At 32.7% G+C, this 22,079-nt stretch overlaps 2 protein-coding genes across 3 annotated transcripts; one reads left to right on the plus strand and one right to left on the minus strand.

The window, feature by feature from the left end:
- Positions 1-1,766: 1,766 nt before the first annotated feature.
- LOC143063711 (DNA polymerase epsilon subunit 3-like) lies at positions 1,767-8,295 on the minus strand. The gene is made up of 5 exons (XM_076236028.1): positions 7,844-8,295; positions 4,368-4,444; positions 3,720-3,805; positions 2,484-2,602; positions 1,767-1,967 (listed from the first exon to the last, which is right to left on the minus strand). The coding sequence occupies exons 2-5, from the start codon at positions 4,431-4,433 to the stop codon at positions 1,780-1,782; spliced, it is 459 nt and encodes a 152-aa protein (XP_076092143.1). The 5' UTR covers positions 4,434-4,444; positions 7,844-8,295; the 3' UTR covers positions 1,767-1,779.
- Positions 8,296-8,331: 36 nt separating this feature from the next.
- LOC143063710 (casein kinase II subunit beta) lies at positions 8,332-21,793 on the plus strand. 2 transcript variants are annotated; one of them, XM_076236027.1, is made up of 7 exons: positions 8,332-8,438; positions 12,766-12,844; positions 16,857-16,959; positions 18,776-18,891; positions 19,579-19,654; positions 20,639-20,828; positions 21,566-21,793. In XM_076236027.1, exons 2-7 carry the CDS (start codon positions 12,773-12,775, stop codon positions 21,672-21,674), a joined length of 666 nt encoding a protein of 221 aa, XP_076092142.1. In that variant the 5' UTR covers positions 8,332-8,438; positions 12,766-12,772; the 3' UTR covers positions 21,675-21,793. The 2 variants fall into 2 exon arrangements, with proteins under 2 accessions (XP_076092142.1, XP_076092141.1); XM_076236026.1 differs by having other exon boundaries at positions 8,354-8,464.
- Positions 21,794-22,079: the final 286 nt, after the last annotated feature.

Raw genomic sequence — 22,079 nt, forward strand, 5'->3', positions numbered from 1 at the left:
ACGCCAGACGCACGTTTCGTCTACACAAGACTTGTCAGTGACGTTCATATCAAAATATTTATAAAGCCATACAAGTACAAAGTTGAAGAGCATTGAGGATCCAAAATGCAAAAAAAGTTGTGCCAAATATGGCTAAGGTAATCTATGCCCGGGATAAGAAAAGCCTAAGTTTTTCGAAAAATTCAAAGTTTTGTAAACAGGAAATTTATAAAAATGACCACATTATTGTTATTTATGTCAACACCGAAGTGTTGACTACTGGGCTTGTAATACCATCGGAGACCGGAAACGTCCACCAGCAGTGGCATCGACCCAGTGGTGTAAATAGTATTCAAAGGTACTAGGATTATAATTTAGTACGCCAGACGCGCGTTTCGTCTACATAAGACTCATCAGTGACGCTCATATCAAAATATTTATAAAGCCATACACGTACAAAGTTGAAGAGCATTGAGGATCCAAAATTCAAAAAAGTTGTGCCAAATACGGCTAAGGTAATCTATGCCTGGGATAAGAACTTTGTCTGTTCCTAGTTTCACATAACATCTCATCCATCAAGTCACATCCTAGCAACAGGTCAACAACTTGGCAAAAAAAAGACAAAAATCAAAAGACAAAAAATATAAACACAAAACACAACTTAAAAAATCTAAATACTGAGCAACATGAACCCCACATACTATAGGGAGTTGGTGTCAGGTACTCTAGAAGGACAAGTAGATCCACTTTCACCTGAGACATTTGTCATGTTACTTTAACTGCTGCTGCTGTTGCTCCTCATCTAACAGTTAAAGAACAGTTATTCCGCCTCAGCCTGGCACCTTGGATTTGTTTTACTTGACATTGATTGTTTGGAAGTTTCCCTTCTTCTCTGGTCTCTTAGCTTTTGTATATATCAAAATGTCAAAACATGTATCTTTGCATTGCACAAGCTCATGTTTTTCTCTTGCAGTTAATGACATGTTTTAAACTTTGAATGTTGGATGTGAATTGACTTATTTTATTTTTGTCTTAGATGCATATTTTTTTTCATTTTTATTGTTACTGGCTTTGAACTAGCTGTAATTGTGAGTACTCTCAGATCTGTCCTTACTTTTTTGTTGTGGAGATGTATATTCTGCCAGGTCCAGTCTGTTTTTATTGGACATTGTTACTGCTGTGTATCTATCTGATAAGTAAAGCCCTTTTCAACTGATTTTTATAGCTTGTTCTTGTGTTGTACGATTGCACCAGTGTCCTATATAAATCATGCAGTTATTTTTCTCATTGAAATTGTTTTACATTTTTCATTTTGGGGGCTTTTTATAGCTGGCTATACAGTATGTGCTTTTCTTATTGAGGAAGGCTGTACAGTGACCTATAGTTGTTAACTGCTATGTTATTTGGACTCTGGTGGAGAATTATCTCATTGGCAATCATATGACATATTCTTATTTTAACAACTGCATTATTTTATTGACTTTATAATAGGTGTTCCTCTTTAAAGTGATACAATGATTAATCATAAAACAATTGTTGTCCTAGCACTCCCTAGGGTTGGGATTGTCCTTGTAAACATTGTTATAAAAAAGTGTGTGACACATCTCCATTAATCCCAAAAGGTGTACACAGATTCCACTGTACCCTCGCAGTTCTCGAGGGGTGCTCTGAATAACGGAGGAATCTACCAGTACATACATACATGGAACCAACATTTATAACACCATGCAGAAGAATGGCTTCCACAGTCTATTCAAGATTGACAAAATTAAATGAAAATGAACAAATTTAATTGCATCTTTAATTATCATCATCAGATATAGTAACAACACTCCCAACAGGTGTGTCCTCTTCCCCACCAGCATCCTCTTCCATTGCTTCTCCCTGTCCTTCTTCGTCTGAGTCTGCAGCAGTTTTTTCTTCTTCTTTCACTTTCTTTTTCCTTTCTGATGCAGCATCCTTTTTACTTTTCTGTTCTTTCCTGTATTCTGTAAAATAATAGTTTTTAACATTAAACAGTTTCAATGTTAATGCACCAGATGTGCAACAAAATTACTACCTAAGGGTCTGGATGGGGTTTACAAAAGAGAGAATAATGAGCAGAATATGCAGAATAAAGGGCCAATAACAGTGTGTGTGTGGTGTGTTTTAAAAATGATAGGTAATAACTTTGATGCACACCTGTTGCCAGAGGGGGGATTCGAGGGGACTGTATCAATCCCCTCCTTGAAAACAAATAAGCAGTTAAAAGTCGACATTCCGTTTGAATTGTCATTGCTAAAGTTGAGAATGATTGTATTGCCAGTCCATGTAACACCTTCTTGGAAATTCTTGTTACAGGCCTGTGATGAATAATAAGAAACTATGGAACAGAAAAAAATATCTTAAATGCTTTACATGGTTAGAAAAGATTTTTATAATCTGTCATTATAAGCTATAGTTATATTAGTATAATTGTATTGTAATGAAGGGTTAATGTTATACAAATAATGATAATAAATTACCTTCTAAAACTTGTTTCAGGGGTTCTACAAACTGGTCAAACTCCATGTCTTCCATTGAATTAATCACATCTGTAGCTGATATTGTCTTTCTTTTTCCTTTCAATGCAAGGTTATTGGCACTAGAAATGAAGATTATAATTTCTTTATTTTATACAATTTTCATAACACAATACAGAAAAGACCACAAGCTATTATTACTTTATGTCATAAAAACAGTTATTTGTTAAAAAGTATGATCAGAGAGAAGATTACAGGTACAATTAAGAAATGTTTGACATGAATGCTGTGGTAACAAAATCTCCTATTTTTACCAAACGTTTATAAATCAATGTATACATATAATTACAAAATAACAAAAAAGAGTATGTTTGAACATATGTACATGTGTGATTATTTTTTTGGTCAGCACAAACAAAAGGCTACAGGGGCGGATCCAGCCATTTTAAGGACAAAGGTGGGTTCCAACTATATGTCCCCATTCAAATGTATTGATCGGCCAAAAAAAAGGGGGGTTCCAGGTCACTGGTCACATTTTTTAAACTAGATACCCCAATGATGATTTTGCCAATTGACCATTTTGCTCATCATGACTTATTTGTAGATCTTACTTTGCTGTACTTAATTGCTGTTTACAGTTTATCTCTATCTATAACAATATTCAAGATAATAACCAAAAACAGCAAAATTTCCTTAAAATTACCAATTCAGGGGCAGGAACCCAACAACTGGTTGTCTGATTCATCTGAAAATTTCAGGGCAGATAGATATTGATCTGATAAACAATTTTACCCCATGTCATAGTCAAAATCTACATTTTACCCCTATGTTCTATTTTTAGCCATGGCAGCCATCTTGGTTGGTTGCCTGGGTCACCAGAAACATTTTTTTAACTAGATACCCCAATGATGATTGTGGCCAAATTTGTGGTTAAATTTGGCCCAGTAGTTTCAGAGGAGAAGATTTTTGTAAAAGTTAACGACGACAACAGACGACAGACGCCAAGTGATGAGAAAAGCTCACTTGGGCCAGGTTAGCTAAAAACAGGAAATGGTTGAATTCCAAGTTTGATGCAAGAGGAACAAATGTTCCAAAAACTAAAAAAAACAATTTTGAATGTTTTCCTTTACATTATTCCTATTTATATACCCTTTCACTGAAAATATTTCATGATACTTTTAAAATTGTGAAACACATTATATTTTATTGATTGTCATTTGCTAAAGGTCACTCACTCACCATGATGTAGCATATAAAACAAACACACTGGCAGCTTTAGATATAGCTAGTCTGGCTTCTTTTGATATATTAACACCTTCTGGGATCTGATAAATAAAAGATCAATATATGTCAAGCAAAATACATTGAAAACACAATAATTAATACACAAATGTCAATATAAGGAAACTAAATTGAAATAGTATAAAAGAGAGCTACTGGGAACTTCAATGGAGAGGCTCACAGGAGCTGGTATTCCTCAATTGGCTTAATTGTATAATTAGAAGTATATATATAATAAAAGTAATAAATTTATCATTTGCATTTCAAAAAATATTCAATTACAATATCACACTTATTTACCATCAAAGTCATGTCATAGGAAATCTCATCAAAAACTACAGGAATGAAGGTTTAAATATCATATTCAGGTTATACATGTCATATAAATAAATTATTTCATTTACTTAGTATGTTCAACACCACTTTTATATGAATAAAACATTCAGGTTGGGTATGTTTAGTAAAACTGGCCCCCAAAGTACAATTGGGTACTCTAATTTCCTTATAAATGTACATTATGTACATTGTATATGACTTTTTGAGTGTCATGTAAGTATACAACAGAAGAACAAATGAACTGAAAAAATAATTTTTATAAATACTTACAGCATCTTTTATAATTCTCGTGACAACTGCATTTGGAAGATTGAGATCTTCAGGTCTTTCTGCCATTGTTCAAAAGTCTAAAATGGACAAAATAATAACATTTATCAAGCTAGTTTTTAATCATATGCACAAGTTTTCTCATTTGAATTGTTTAACATTTCGCAATTTTGGGGCAATAACAGCCAACTAAGCGTTCTGGGGTTTGCTCATTGTTGAGTGCTGTATAGTGACATAGTTGTTAATTTCTGTGTCATTTGGTCTTTTGTATTGTGAAGAGTAGTCTCATTGGCAATTTTACCAGATTTTCTTTTGTATAATTGAGTGTATATCAAAGAGACAGCAGCCTTATGTCACAAACAACCAACAAACATCTAATGGTAAACATGCAGTCTTCAACATAGACACATGTTATATATATACAGTGATTTTCCAACCCTAATTTTGGGGCCGAATTTCGGCCCCATTCCCAAAGAGAAATATGCTCTTTTTTTCCCAATTTTCAGCTCTAAAATTCCCAATCGTATATGGACATCGTCGCGAGATTTTGCTATTGTCGTATCTCCGTATCATGTATTATTTTGTTGACAAATCTCTGAGCGTTCGGGGTATTTCGGGAGTTATCATTATCGTTCACTTAAGACGATGATTGGTTTGCAATCTTTTTTGGATTGCATTGCAATCTACGATATTCTGGTCACGTTTGCGCTTGAAACATCCGAATGAATAATTCAATGACAAAGCAAAAAAATGAGACATAATGTAAACAAAATGAACGTAGATCATGTCTCATAATTCCAAATATTACACAAAGAAGCTAAAGGCGGCGGACGGTAGTAAATGCCGGAAGCTGGAAGCTTTTGGATTCAAAATGTCGTTTCTACTTCCTTCTGATGAAACAAGTGAAAGAAGGAAAAGACCGACTCTCAGATACAGAACTGGAACAACTAGTTGACATGTTTAAAAATAAACATGAAGGAAAACTTGGAATTTTAAATAAAACTAAAAAATAAATGCTTCAGATTTCAAATGTGTCTTTTTAGAATTTCTATAGATTCTCATCATTATAAATAGAATCAGAAGGGATAGGTTGAATTTTACCTTTCAAGAGTAAAGTTACAAAGCTTGAGTGCATGCAAATGTGTCCTCAGACACATTCAACTTTTATTTTTAATCCTTTTCCTTAAAAAGATAGCTTATTTTGTAGGCAATTCATGCAGTTAATCCTTTTCAGAATGCAGGATTTTGCACCTAATTTTCAAAATTTTCTTGGGGGGGGGGGGCATGCCTCCATACCTCCCTAGCGAGGCGCACACGGCTTATGCCGTGTGCCCGCCGTCGTAAAGACCAATCATATTTTTCCCAAACCATAATTTTTTCCCAATTGCATGGGCCCCAGGACCCTTCCCCTAAACACCAGGAAAAACACTGATATACATGTATACAAAGGGTCCACTGTTCATAACATTATTTTTCCCATTCAAAACCTTTCGTAAAATATGGCCATATTCACACCACATTACAAACAATACTCTATGTAAAGAAAACATGTGCACCTGGTCGTGTTCTCCCCAGGATTTTTTATAGGGCTGTGGTAAACCCGAGATTCTCAGTAACTTTTTGGCAGTGCCAGTGCTTGGTTCATATTTTAATGGATTTTTTTCTATGTTTTTATATAATATGCTGCTGACATTGGCTCTTGTAATGTTCAATGTTGTCCTGATTGAAGTTATCCATTTAAAGGATTTGTATAGTAAGATACAAATCAATGCCCATTAAGTGTTTGTAAATGTTATTGTTTCAGAATTATCTTTTTACCTCCAAATGTAAATTCAGATAATTATATATAATCAAGCAAAAATAAGTACTGACAAATTCATTCCATGTCAAAAAGTGGATATTTGCCCTTCCAAAATGGATGCGCCTCTTCATTATTTCTAGAGCCAACTGACAGTTTTGCATCCATATAATCAGGCCTCAATTTGTTAATTTTTCATTTCTCTCTTCATTTACATAAGTTTAATCTTTCTGTCACACGTCTAGTTATTTATGTCTTTATTTTATTCACTTGAATCACCAACACAGTTTTGTTAATATATTTTAATAAATTTTTGGTCAGAAAAATCACATTTGCTAATCTTAGGCACCGAAACAGTGAAAGTCACAAAAATTTTTAGCATTTGCTGAAAAGTAAATTCAATAATGCAATCAATCATTTCTATTATCTTCTGTCGGATGTGTAAGTCGATCTACCTGTTCAATAGTCCGAGATGATGTCCATGGCTATTTTGCCAGACAAGCTGGAAACTTATGTAAACAAATCTTTGGGCCAGGTGAGCTAAAAATGAACAAATTGATACCGGATTTATATAATTCTGAGGTCGCCGTTGGCACCAGAAGCGACGGAGCAGCGCATCTATTTGGAAGGGCAAATATCCACTTTTTGATATGGGACAAGCTCTGACGTCCCACGGCCCCAGCTTGTCTGGCAAAACAGCCGTTGGACGTCAGAGTAATCTTGAACTACCTGTTCAATAGCTCCATCATAAAATAAGGTTAAGGAGGCATATATAACAGGTCAGGAATAACCACCAATTGATGGATTATACCTCAATTGACGTATAATCCACCAATTGACATATAATGATATAGACCAATTGGTGTATAATTCTTTGTTTTTCAAAGCAAATTATTCCACCAAAATGGAGCATTGTTTTCTAAAAACCATGTTTTGGTATGAAAACTTGTCAAATATTTCTAGTTTATTATAGTCACATAACATATTGCATTTAATCAATAATTGTATTTGCAGTTTCTTCTATTGTTATCTTGTCAATTCTTGATTGGAAAGTTAACCACTAATCACCTGTCAATGGACATCAATACTGTGAGCAGTCGTGTGATCAGGAGTACAACTCCACAGGTGAATGGAGCTCTTTGTTAATACTTGACTTTCATTATTAAAAGTCAATCATGGTCAATAGTACAAATGTTTCAACAAAAGAATTGTTGTACACATGCATTCTCAAGAGATGCAGCAGGCTTTGACAAAACTGAAACCTTTGGAGGACTTATAGGGGTCATAAAATAGGTTGCAAGTTGCAAAATCATGCTCCTATCTCACACTAGCATTTTATTACAAAAAACATGCATTATACGTCAATTGGTCTATACCAATATACCTCAATTGGTGGATTATACGTCAATTGAGGTATAATCCACCAATTGGTGGTTATTCCTGACCTGTATAACAAGATTAGAATATTGTGGCCGAATTGACTATTGCAGAAACGACTACGGCTGAACTAGATTTTTTTCACAGCCACTTGTTTCTCTCCATGGGAAGACCCACTATCAACGTTTATTTACGAGTAAACAAGTGCCTGTGATTTTTATTTTAAAATTTGTTAATTTTAAATTTAATTTTTAGTTGTGTTAAAAAATAACACTAACAGCCCCGGACGTCAGTACAATCTTACATTTGTCAAAATGTAGTAGATGAAGAAAACAGGATAGTTGATGTGCAAGTCTCTTGTCGTGTTAATGTTGCAGGACGTTTACTTATGTTGGTATCTTTCTTTGTTTTCTAAGCTTCCCGCCATTTTAATTACTACTGGTGCTGTTAAAAACCGAAAAGACGATCAATCAAATAAAGATAAATTTCTGTCAATATTTATATAAATGATTAATGCAAGTCCATCCAGTTATTATATCTTTCCTTCTTAATTTCGAATTTAAAAGATTTCAAAGGCGAAATTAATATCATTAGTAAATATATTGGTATTTCATTTCTTGCTATATTTTCGGTCCTTTAGATATATTTTCATATATGCAGAAAATTTAATGTTCCATTTTTCCTTTATAATGATCAATGTATAGAAGTGATCGTTAAAACTAATGTTTCATATTTTTATTAATAAGCACTTTATGCACATAATGTGTCATTTGTTTTTAATTTATTCTATGCAGACCATTCCCATAACCGGAAGTTGGAAAAGTGTCAAGAGGCTCGGTCGGTACATAATTACGACTGTCCTAATTTTGGTAAACAGCGAACACTTCATTGGGCTTAAGGTACACCCATAGCACGTAAAGTGAAAGTAATTAACTAATTGCATTTTCTAGTTCAACTTATAACATTTCCTTGTCAAAATTTCAGCTCCAATAAGTTTACAAAAACAGTGCCATGGTCCATTTTGTCTTGTTTTTCTTATTACATGTGCTGTATGCTACTGGTGATTTCTTCATTATATTTCTTTTGACTCTTATAATAATGATTATTCAGGGATACAAGACACAAAATATTAAAACAAAATTTGTAAGAACATGAAGAATGGTACCAGTTGTATGATTGTTTAAGGTTCATCCACAGGGGCTTGTTACAATTGCCGGGTTTACTATCCATAGGAACCCCTAAAAAAACACAAGGGAGGAAGCTCATTTGCGACAATGCTTCAAATTATTGCTGTAAAATTTTTCTAAGACTTACACTTACTTTGTGACCTGGATAAATCTGTTCCCACTTGAATTATCTCTTCAATGACATATATTAATTACCTTAAGTAACCTCTATAACTATTGTAATCCTTAAAACAAACTGGACATTTCTGAAATAGAACGAACCCGGCAATTGTATATATTTTTGCAATCAAGGAAGAATCCAAATTTCAATAAAAGAAGTTTTTATGCCCCACCTACGATAGTAGAGGGGCATTATGTTTTCTGGTCTGTGCGTCCGTTCGTCTGCCTGTCTGTTCGTCCGTCTGTCCCGCTTCAGGTTAAAGTTTTTGGTCAAGGTAGTTTTTGATGAAGTTGAAGTCCAATTGACTTCAAACTTGGTACACATGTTCCCTATGATATGATCTTTTTAATTTTAATGCCAAATTAGAGATTTTACCCGAATTTCACGGTCCACTGAACATAGAAAATGATAGTGCGAGTGGGGCATTCGTGTACTGAGGACACATTCTTGTTTAATTTGTTTAATTTCAATGCCCTGTGCTGAAAAAAGACTTTATAAATAGATCAAAAGGCACTCTACAAATCTTAATCTTTAATGCCATGCATATAACCTATGTTTTAACTTACAAAATGCCCCAAAACAACTTATTTAGATTCTTTTTGTTGACACTTTAAATTTCTTAGCTTCAGGTTTATCCGTCGGTCTTTAATCATGTCTTACAACTTCAATCAGGGCTCATGCTACGAGGCGACTTGGGCGAAGAAGTCGCCTTCCCGACCGTCACTTCGCTTTCCCCGACCCCCAAAAGCGAAAACAAGTCGCCCTGCTCTTGACGACAGTCGCTTTCAGTCGCTTCCGTCATCGGACATTTTCAATTTTTACCAAGTTGATGAAACATCAATTTTTTACTGATAATTAAAGAAATTCAGACATAAACGATTCATTATCTTTAGAAAAGAGGTTGAAGCATTGTCTCCCCAGTGTGTAGCAGGTTATTTGATAAAAATACAACTTTTTATCACTTCGTGCATTTCCAGAAGTCCCGGTGCTTGTTACTCGAAAACGTACATCAACCTTAATTTCGGCGGCAAAATAAGTTTGTTACTTCATTTAAACGTGATAAAAGTTGCCTCCAGTAAATGTTTAATCCATTTATTGCATTAAAACCGTCATGTTCCTTTCCAAATAACTTGTCAAACATCGTTTATTTTTGTAAATTTTCTTGCATTCGTCCGCCATTGACCGATTTCTAAACTACGGATCTGAACCGGACCAGCTTTGACCGAAATCCGTACTTTTACAATAATTACTACGGACGCACGGATGGAACAGCTGACAGAAGAATATTGATCCCAAAGGGAAAAATTACGCATTCCACACACATTAAGAGACTTTTGGTTACATCTAATTGATTGGTGTATATAATTCCCTATATTTTTTTATGGATTGTTTCAAACTATTGATTAAAGTTGCTTAACTCTGAGACTATTCTACTAATATCAATATATTATGGCCCAGCTTAATAACTTTTATATTTTTTTATGAGAAACACTGAATTTCATACACAAGATAATTTTTAATTAAATTGTAATTGATATATTATAATTTCTTTACATTTTTTAAAATAATTTTTTTTTTAGTGCTAGATATTTAGTTGGTTAGTTTCTCACAAGAACCTAAGTAAAACTTAAACAACTTTTAATTTCAAATGTTACTTTAATTGTAATTTTTTACTCATATGAATTGAACAACATAAAAAGAACATTATTTACATATGGCCCTTTATACTATTGTAAAATCCAAACATTGCAGCGCACTGCGCGAATGAGCACTTCTCTTTCAAATCTCACCACTTCTCCCTATCAGTTTCAAAAAGAGAAGTCACTTCTCCCTATAATTCTGAAGTAGTGTGAGCCCTGCCGTCTTACAAGGATAGTTAGTAAAATTAACTAGTCATTGCTAGTAGAAGTTGAATTTTTTATTTGCAATTTTTTTTTTTGAAACATGTTCAAAACAGGGAAGATTATTTGTTGAGATATTAACTGCAGTTTCAATAAAATTGTGCAAATTAAGAGTTAAATTGAGCTCATTTTATCTGGAAAAGCACTTATCCTTATAAAGACCTACAGTTAATGCAATTATCAGAAATATTGCTTTATTAATGTTCTTGTTTGTCCACACCATACCTATATGAATTTATTCAAACTACTCTTCCAATCTTTCCATGAGTGATATCCATCACTTTGATTTACCTGAGGGAGCATCTAAAAGTTGTACCACAACTTAGTTAATTTTCACACCTTATGCATGAAGGGAAAAAAAATGCTCATCAAAATCCAAAAGAGATTTTGTCTTTCTGAAACACAAAATGCATTTAACTTTTATATATCTAGTGGATGCTAGACATTAAAAATTTTCCAAGTTCACAGGTAAGTCTGTAAGTTTTTGGCATGTAAATACATCCATATTTGTCTGTTTGTTATGATGAACCTTAATTAAGAATGTAGGACAGAAAGTCACAGGACAAAAAGTCACCGGACAAAAAGTCACAAACCAGTTGTGAGATTATTTTTCTTTGAACAAGAAAACACTTATTTTGAAAATATTTTATTTGTACTTTTCTTGAAGTTTTACTGTAAACAGGGAAATTTTTCGCACCCTCTTTATTTCGCGATTTACTTACACGATCCAAATTCACACCGTTTTGAATTCGCGATTTCCCAGTGGTCTAGATAAATATTTTCATAAATGATTTGGAAAGTGAACAGCTTTACATATATCTTAAATCAAATGATAAAATCAATCAAAATATTTTGTTTTCGGTTCATTAATGTTAAAGTAGATTGAAAGTTTGGCATGTTTCAATGCTCGTAAAAACACATACACAACAATAGAAAAGTAAACCTAATTAGGAATGAATTAAAATAACGAGCTGTCAGGATAAATACTAATTAGTCGATCTTTTGATCTGATCAATCTTTGTAGTAGATTCAAGGATGTGATACTTTTATTACTGATTGACAGGTGTCATTAACATAATGGTAATGAGTGTTTGTTTACATAACAATATCCGTAATGTTGGCTTCAGTGAAATAACTGATTTGAGTTAAAGACATGACTTTTAACATTGCTTTTCATTAAGAGATACTGTTATAATTTAAATTATATAGTTGTCGTCTTTGAAATCAGTGTTATACAGTATTCCTATATATATTCTATTCATATACGTGGATATAAGAAGATGTGATATGTGTGCCAATGAGGCAACTCTCCATCCAGGTCACAATTTGTAAAAGAAAATGTAATTAAAAGAGTTTTTCCTTGATATTTTCGCGGTCATTTTATTTTTCGCGTTTCATTTTTTACCGCGAAAATAGCGAAAATAAAACTACCGTGAAAATTTCCCTGTTTACAGTATATATGAAGCAACTTTGCAATTAAAATGTATTCATTAATATCAGTAATGATCAAATAATAGTTATGAAAACAAAATGTCAAAGTGGCTTAGTAAAGCTTCCAAAGCACAAAAACACTATGCAACTGAAGCGTTCACTTCTCCCCCTCCAAAATCGTAGATTAGGTCCTGTTTGGTAATTAAAGGAATGAGATTTAAATCTTATTCAGTTATTGGTTAATATTTTGAGATCTTGGAAATTTCAAAGCCAGATAAAATGGACATAAAAAGAATGTTATTGATTTCAACATGTAGGTACACATACATATATATATATAGAACAAACTTCAGCATGTTCACTATAAAAGCAATCCTTTAAAAACACGGTCAACAGGAAAATATGGACCACTCTTTTTTAAGCCAAATGCCCTGCATACAGAAAACTCACTCACAGCGCAAGAAAATGTTTTTATATTATATGTTTCTTTCAATGTAGATGTGCTGTTAAAACCTGATACCATTTACATTTATGTGTATATTTTTAGGTAGAAGATGAGTAGCTCAGAAGAAGTATCATGGATATCTTGGTTTTGTGGATTGAGGGGAAATGAGTTTTTCTGTGAGGTAAAATTGTAATATACTGGGCTTAAATTAAAATATTGTTTGTTTGCAGTTTACCGACCGACCCTTGAAAATCCTCCCGACTGTGAAAATTTTATTGGTTTATATTTAAAGAATTTTTTTTTAATACTTCTATTGACGCGATCCGGAACTTTGGGTCTTTTCCGGAAATGATTTAAAGTCTGGGTCAATTACGCATTTCAAATTCGGTTTTTCTTAGCTTCCCGTCAAGCGTTCATGTGACCATTTAATGATAAAGCACATGGAAATTGTTTATAGGTATCCATGAAGTCACGGAGGAGTACTTTATGCTGTCGTCTCGTGTCAATTTTAAGACAAATAACAAAAAAAAAAAGTTTATTAGTAAACTGTTTATACAGATTCAGGCACATGTAATGATGTGTGATGATATCATTGACGATGATGCAGTGGATATTCATAACTGACTAGATAACCATTCTGTCTCAAACAAATCGGGTACAGAATCTGTGGAGCCTGACTTTATGGAACCAATTTCAGTGGTTAAATAATTCGACAGCAGCTTGAAGTATGGCATAATTTCTACAAATCGTTGTGAAGACGACAAAGATGAAACCACTCCTCCGTGACTTAAATCTTCATGGATATCTGTAAACACGCCTGTACGGAGGAAGGGCTCATTTGAAATGTTCATGGATATAGATCATTCCAAATCAATAAGAAGCAACCCTAACTACACAAAGATGTAGAGAAAATGAATGGTTAGCTTGAAAAATAAATATACTCTCTCTATATTAAATATATCTTCGATTGCAATGAGTATGCTCCTTTAGGATAAGGGGGACTGCCCCACTCATTGCAATTATTCTCTTTCTTACAATATTAAATATACCCAAACTGTGTGGCCTGTGTGAATTCAATTAAAACATGTCCTTAGGAGCTATGCTGCCAATTTCTTTTATGCATTAATGGGGTGCTATGGATTTCACCCCAAACTTTAGATTTCTTTGGTTTTAATTAAAGCCTGGCAAAAATATAACCTTATCACATATAATTAAATATTGTTAGAAATATGAAAACAGTCGAATGTCTTAATACTTTTTTTTCAAGTTGCATTTTTTCAATTGAGGAAGATTCAATGGTTATTTTTTTTTTTATTAGAAATACACTCTTTAATACATTTTCTTATAAATCTTTAACTTCTTTCTTATGAAAATACTCTACTCATGAAAACATTCTAGTCAAGAAGCATACATGTCGGAATATATTTCTTTAAAACAGTTCTAGTCATAATGACATTCCTTGTTTATAAGTGTTCCAGTATTTAATAATTATACCATATTTTGTGTCATAAATTGGATAATGACACTATGTTAAAGTTTCAGTTTTGGTTAAAAAGTTTTTTATCTGAAAATGCCTGTTCATTTGATGTTGGTTTTCAGCATGTCCAGTGTTTGTTGTTTTAAAATGTTTTTTTTTTCTTCACAAGAAACTTGGTTTAGTGTAACTGCTTGTTTAAACTGTATTTTAGCTGATAAAATAAAATATTTTTCCTACCTACCGACCCTTCAGTCTGAAGGTACAGTCGGAAAACTGCAAACAAACATATTTTTAAGGTTGGCCCTGTACATGTACAGCTTATAATTCTTCCATACAGCAAATATAGTTGACCTATAGTATTAAATGCTTTTTGTTTAAAGAAAAACAGATCAAAACACAAAAACAAAACAATAAGCAATGAACTGTAAAAAAGAGGTCATGGTCAAATAAAACCTGCAAGACTGACAAGTACATCATAAAATATTTTCATACACCAAATATAGTTGACCTATTGCATATATATATACTATAGTATTAGAAAAAAAGACCAAACTCTAAAACTTCATGCATTCAAGACCTTGATCATGTTGATAGTATCAATTTTCTTACATGTAACTTAATCACTAAATTTGAGATTTAATAAAGATATTAAATACAATTTGTACAACATTTTATACATCCTATCCTTAAAGATTTCAAGAAATTTATCAATCAATGTGATTGAAATACAGATGCAATGTCCATGCTACAAGGATCTGGCTTCATTCTGTTCTACTTTCTGTTTTAAAGATATCTCGGCATCCTCTGTATTGCTATATATCAGGGGTGTGGAAATGCTATGCCCGACTCACCCGACTCGTACAGTTGACCGACCGGACAAGCAATTTTTTGTGTCTTTGTTGCCCGTGGACAAGTAAAAAAATGATGCTTGACACTGTTGATTTATATAATCATATAGAAAAGTCCTCCAAATCCATTCACAAAAGTAGAAAAAATATCAAATAAGACGAAAACAACATGTTTTAGTAAAACTCAATCAATGATCAAGATAGATCGATTATCAAACAAAAAAATAGGTATGCGGATCCGGGTTTCATTCATATTCTGTGATTTTTTCCCATTGATCCAGGATCGTTGATCATGTCATAGCAACGGTACACCAGAAATGGTCATTATTAATTTAGAAGACTGATTTCTCAAGAATGAAAACTAAATGACCGGTCGAGATGGGTAAACATCGCTTGGAAGTAAAGAAACGTAAATCAGAGGCGGCAAAGCGCAAATATCATGAGAAAAAAAACTAAATAGAGGATTTTAAAGATCTATAAAATTTTGATTTCGCTTAGGTATCTAAAATAAATCTCAAATTCACAATTGGTCCACCAAAAGTTTTTTGGGGGTGAAAGGAGGGGGTGCAAACAACAATTCAGTAATTCATCAATTATTTGGTTTTCATCCCTTCATTAACTTTAAAACTTCGCACTGGCTCACAGTGAAGAAAATATAAGCCATGATATAATATCCCTGGTTCATGTGTAAGCTAGCATTGAAAAATATTGCAATAATGGCCTCTAGATTCTTTAATTTAGAACTGTATTTTGGTTTTTTTTATAGCTCATAGTGGTCTATACTCCACTTATCTTTTTATCATTCAAATATACAAACAAAGACCATGAATACCATTTCCATTGTGTTTCAAAACTGTTTGAGAAACATACACGTTTACAGTAAAATACATCAACCACTTTCCAAATTCATTAAGAAATCAGGGCAAGTAATTTTTCTTCCGGACAAGTAAAATTTACAATTTCACTTGCCCAGGGACAAGTGGTCACAACAAATATTTCCACACCCCTGTATATGATAACTGTTTAATAATTTGGATTAAAAATTCCATTGGTTGATGCAATGATTACCATGACAGATACATATGATATAGTAGAACAGAGTGTTGTTACAAAAATGTAGATCCTTTTAGCTAAACATGGGTACAGGATTTATATTTTAATCAAATTGTTTATCTATTTAATGAATAGATATATACATGTAAGAGGATGTTATATGCATGCCAATGAGACAACTCTACATCCAAGTCATAATGTGTAAAAAGTAAACCATTACAGGTCAAAGAACAGCCTTCAACAAGGAAATTTGGCGCGCACTGATCAGATGAAACATACACGTATACGAGAACTCAGTATACTAGCTATATAGTACTTAGTCATTCAAGTTACAAGATGATGTCTATGTGCTTATATATAATTAACTGTACTTGTCAAGAATTAAACATCAATTGTGCACAGTGCTGCATGAATCTAGCATCTGTCATAAAAATATTGATGATGTCATTGTTCGAGTGATATTTAAAGTTATCTCCCTTTGTTCATGATTGTTTAATTTAATACAATTTTCATTATGTCACTTGTATTGATTGATATCCTTACAAAGTAAATGCTTACAAATTACTCGATTAAATATTTATTTTGTTGTTGGTTATCCATTTTTCAGGTGTTTAATTCTTTCATCATGTTCATGTGAAAAAGTGCCGTGGTTGTTGTAACTTAAACGAAATTTTTACAGTACACTTGATTCCTGTTCTGCCAAATTTTTTAATCAAGTCATCACTATCACTAAACATGCTAAACATAAGCTTTAAAAAAAGACATACCTGCCAGCTTTTTAAAATGATATAATCAGTTTTTAATCATTTTGAAAGGTTGATGAAGATTACATACAAGATAAGTTCAACTTGACAGGACTGAATGAACAAGTTCCACATTACAGACAGGCTCTAGATATGATCCTCGACCTTGAACCAGGTAATTTCTCAATTTAGAAGTAAGTTCCTCTCAGGAATTACATGCAGGCTTTATCTTTTATTTAAATCTAGATAAGATATTGAATTCCCCTATAGCTGATGCTAGAGAATGTCTTCAACTAAAAATGTTGATATAAGCTTTTGCTCCATGTTGATGGCCTCACTTTGCCTTTGAAACGAAGAACAGCTTGTATACTGTTCCATTGTTATGTTTTTTTTAACCAAAAAATGAAGGTGCTTGCAGGATTTTGTGTAAACATATTGATAATCCATAATATCCTATCTTTTTAATTAGAATGTTCCTAAATAACAACATATTGGGTCCCAGATTTAGACATACAGCTATTTCTTGAATTTATCAGAATAAATATCCGCTTGAAAGAGAGGTTCTAGATACAGTTTTTTTTGGGGGTTTATTCCTGGTTGTATAGTAGATTTTGTCACAAAACAAATACAAGAATACTTTGGGAATAAAAACATACTCTTTAATGAGATGTAATGTCATCTCGAATTGTTTCTTATGTTACATATGTACTTTTTGTCGAGCCTGCAACTTTTGTTGCAGAAAGCTCGACATAGGGATAGTGATCCGGCGGCGGCGGCGGCGGTGTTAGCTCACTTCTTAAAAGCTTTATATTTTAGAAGGTGAAAGACCTGGATGCTTCATACTTTGTATATAGATGCTTCATGTTACGAAGTTTCCGTCAGTCACCTGTCCAATAACCTTGACCTCATTTTCATGGTTCAGTGACTACTTGAAAAAAAAGTTCAAATTTTTTGTAATGTTGAATTCTCTCTTATTATAAGTAATAGGATAACTATATTTGATATGTGCGTACCTTGCAAGGTCCTCATGTCTGTCAGACAGTTTTCACTTGACCTCGACCTCATTTCATGGATCAGTGAACAAGGTTAAGTTTTGGTGGTCAAGTCCATATCTCAGATACTATAAGCAATAGGGCTAGTATATTCAGTGTATGGAAGGACTGTAAGGTGTACATGTCCAACTGGCAGGTGTCATCTGACCTTGACCTCATTTTCATGGTTCAGTGGTTATAGTTAAATTTTTGTGTTTTGGTGTGTTTTTCTCATACTATATGCAATAGGTCTACTATATTTGTTGTATGGAATGATTGTATGGTGTACATGTCTAGCGGGCAGATGTCATGTGACCTTGACCTCATTTTCATGGTTCAGTGGTCAAAGTTAAGTTTGTGAGTTTTGGTCTTTTTACCTAATACTATATGCCAAAGGTCAACTATATTTGGTGTATGGAAATATTTTATGATCTTTATGTCAGTCGCGAAGGTTTTATTTGACCGTGACCTCATTTTCACAGTTCATTGCACAGTGTTCAGTTTTTGTGTTTTGGTCTATTTTTCTTAAACTATAAGTAATGGGTCAACTATATATGTTGTATAGAAGCATTGCTAGCTGTACATGTCTGCCAGGCATGGTTCATCTGACTTTGACCTCATTTTCAAGGTTCATTGGTCTTTTTTGAGTTATCTTGGTTTATGTTAAGTTTATGTGACAGTTGTAATAAAGCTTATCTTTATACTCAGGACTATCAACATAATATCAATGATTAGTATAGAAGGCGAGACATTTCAGCGTGTGCACTCTTGTTTCTATTAGTTATGTCTTTTGAAGAAAATACATGTACATTAATTCACGGCCATTTGTTCTAGTGGCAGATAATTATAATGACTTACAAATTTGAAATATGTTTCCTTCTTCAAAATAAAAAAGCATAAAAAATTGATATACATTGGTTTTTTAAGAGCATTAAAGATTGACTTACTACATGATTTTAGATGATGAACTTGAAGATAACCCTAATCAAAGTGATTTGATTGAACAAGCAGCAGAAATGTTATATGGGTTGATTCATGCCAGATACATCATGACAAACAGAGGAATTGCACAAATGGTAATATTCATACACATGTCTTTCCTGTCACAAATTTCGTAGATTTTCACTAATTAAAGCATAAGCTTTCTTTTGATAGATATTTCTGTTCTTTATATGTATTTTCTTAAACCCTGTGCGAATGAAGTGTTATAATGTTCGTCTATATCACTTTGCCTAATTACTGCTCAATAATGTTACTAAAATATCCTCATATCTCTCAAATGGATAGTGAAATTTCCTACTGAGCATTAGAATGTATGAACCTTTTGTATCATTATACTGAAGGTAGATTATCTAGAGTGACATTTCAGAAGATACATTTATTATGATCAAAATAACTTTTTCAGACTACAATTCATTTACTAGTGCCTGCCAGTAAAAACTTGATAATGCTTAGCAGGAGTAAAATCAAAAGCTGGTCAGCACAGAATTGTGTAGGGTGACCTGTTGTATGTGGACTGTTACCTTGTGAACTACAACTGTAGCATATATGTTCTATTTAAGGTTTCTGAATATGTTTACATATATCTTTCTTGCTTCTTGCAAACAAAGGTATTATTTACTATGATTTTTGCAGCAAGATATTTTTACAACTTTTTATAAATTTTGACATGCAAGACAGAGATACTTTTCAAAATATCTTATTAGTTGACATGTTTATATCCTAAATCAACAGAGTTGACTATGAAGATCGTATTTTTGTAGATTGAAAAGTGGCAACAAGGAGACTTTGGTTATTGTCCAAGAGTATATTGTGAAAATCAACCAATGTTACCAATAGGTAAATAGGTTTATCATTATGTGGATTAATAATTATTGCATCAGGTTTAATTTGTGTTGCCATATGAACTTGATATAAAGGAAGTTTACATAGGAATTCACCATTTACCACAATGATCAGGTCAAAATTCATGTTTTTGGCTGTTTTAATATTAATTGTGTTGTAGATTTGGAGACTATATTGGCAATGTTTTTCATCTTGATCAAGTATATCAGTAATGCACCAAAAAAAAGACCAAGACATTTTTTCACATCACAAAAATTGAAATACCATCTAGAAGAACATAACAGATTGCCTTTATAGTATAAATTTTTATGGTATAAATTTTTATGAATTTACATCGCCGTAATCATCTATTCTGCAATCCAATTTTTACCATAATCATGCTATGCACTTTTGACTAGTGAAAAAACTTTATTTTCATATCCCACACAATACACCTTTCTAGTTAAACTTGCTTTGCAAGGATACAGTATGCCCTACTTATGTGATTCCATTTCCCAAAACAATTGAAATTTATTAACAAAGTTGGTAATCAAAATGGACCTTTTTGAAAAACAAGTTCCTTTTAGTATAGGAACAATAATAATAATCTTTATTGTCATATTAAGGTGGTACCTAACACTACAGGGAGATAACTCTGTAAAATCAGCTTAATGTTTTAAAAACGTTGTGTTGTAAAGGGAATAAATATTAAGCTTTTCAATGATAAAAAATGGTGTTTGTAAAACCACTATATAACCAGTGTAATTTTTCTGACAAAACGGTTGGTTCAAAATTTTTGAAATTTTTATATTTCTGTTAAAGGGTCAAAGTAAATACTTTATCAAAATTTTAAGAAAATTAAAGAGCCAAATTTATTTTAGCTAAAGTGTTGGGTGCCACCTTAACAAATAAACACATGTTTGTGACAAACTGAAAAAAACCCACATTGATACATATATATCATTAGTTGCAAATGTAATTCAAAGCTTTATGTTATAGGTTTGTCAGATGTACCAGGTGAAGCAATGGTGAAATTGTATTGTCCAAAATGTCAAGATGTTTACACACCCAAGTCTTCACGACATCATCACACTGATGGAGCCTATTTTGGCACAGGATTTCCCCACATGCTATTTATGGTTCATCCAGAATACAGACCAAAACGTCCAGCCAATCAGTTTGTGCCAAAGTAAGTCTTCATTCTTAAGTTATTTTCTTGTTATGTTGTATTTATATATAAGTATATGATGTCATGGTTCAAGGATTTTGACATTTCATGTTGCAATCTAAGCTGCACATGCAAAGAGCACCACTGTTTTGACTTGACGGAAGCCAAACTGCAACTCTTCATTTTGGTAAGCTTGTGATCTTTGAGAGTTCTGATTTATGTTCTTCTGATCTTCATTATTCTGTTTAATTTATTCACAACTTTAATTATCATGTTTAACTTTATTTGCAACTTTAAGTAGACTTATGATTTATAACTTACTGATTGTGAAGACACTTATCTGTCTTGTGTAAAAAAAAAAAAAAAGAGCCAAAAGAAATTAAAGAAGAATGAATACTCAGTCACAACTTGAACAGACACAGACAGAAACTAAAAACAAAACAATGGAAAGACAAAAAAAATCAGTTTTCTCTTTAAAATTGTTTTACGTTTGTCATTTAAGAGCTTTTTATAACTTATTATGTGGTATGGGTTTTGCTTTTTATTGAAAATCGTACAAAAACCTTCTGTTGTTTACTTTTGTTTCATTTTGTCTCTGGTAAAGAGTTGTCTCATTGGAAATCATTCCACATCTATTGTCGTCTAATGTAATCTGGAGTTTAGGCTTCCTACAAATAGAGAAAAATATAACAACTATTTAAATAAGGAAATTGTGTATATAAAGCAACTTATCATATGTGCTTTCTGTTTGTTTACAGATTATATGGATTCAAGATTCACCCACTTGCCTACAATTTACAGTATCAGGCGGCATCAAACTTTAAAGTACCATCAAGAGGACTGAGCCATAGTAATAATAAACGATAAACAAGTGACATAAACTATTATTTGTATGATCTGTGACAATAACTCAAAGTGCATCTGGGAATAATCGTGAATAATAATTGCCAGATAGGACAAAAACATTAAATAAATGTTTTTTTTTATACATTTCTGATTTTTATTTGCCTGCAAAGAAAGCAAAGGAGTATTAGATAAATGTTTTGGGATCATGCCTTTTTCTTAAAAAAACATGTATGAAAGGTCAATATTTGATAATAGTACTAGTATATAAAAAAATTAAAGCTGTACTGTAGAAAATTCTACATTGGCATCTGTCGGATGTCATTTGACAATTGTCTTTTCAAAGTTCATTAACTTTGCACACAAATGTTATATTGGTATTCTGACAATTATTAATCATCCATTAGATGTAAAGATGATGGACATTAT

The sequence above is a fragment of the Mytilus galloprovincialis genome, chromosome 2 (assembly GCF_965363235.1).
Source record: "Mytilus galloprovincialis chromosome 2, xbMytGall1.hap1.1, whole genome shotgun sequence".
Classification (NCBI taxonomy): Eukaryota; Metazoa; Mollusca; class Bivalvia; order Mytilida; family Mytilidae; genus Mytilus; species Mytilus galloprovincialis.

What these genes read in the sequence shown, in the direction of transcription:
- LOC143063711 (XM_076236028.1), bottom strand. Translation starts at nt 4,433, where the DNA reads ATGGCAGAAAGACCTGAAGATCTCAATCTTCCAAATGCAGTTGTCACG. An exon ending in CGAGAATTATAAAAGATGCT is followed by an intron (nt 3,806 to 4,367) that starts GTAAGTATTTAT and finishes TTTATTTATCAG; the next exon opens with ATCCCAGAAGGTGTTAATAT. An exon ending in CCTGAAACAAGTTTTAGAAG is followed by an intron (nt 1,968 to 2,483) that starts GTAATTTATTAT and finishes ATTATTTTACAG; the next exon opens with AATACAGGAAAGAACAGAAA.
- LOC143063710 (XM_076236027.1), top strand. Translation starts at nt 12,773, where the DNA reads ATGAGTAGCTCAGAAGAAGTATCATGGATATCTTGGTTTTGTGGATTG. An exon ending in TCAACCAATGTTACCAATAG is followed by an intron (nt 19,655 to 20,638) that starts GTAAATAGGTTT and finishes TTTATGTTATAG; the next exon opens with GTTTGTCAGATGTACCAGGT. An exon ending in GCCAATCAGTTTGTGCCAAA is followed by an intron (nt 20,829 to 21,565) that starts GTAAGTCTTCAT and finishes GTTTGTTTACAG; the next exon opens with ATTATATGGATTCAAGATTC.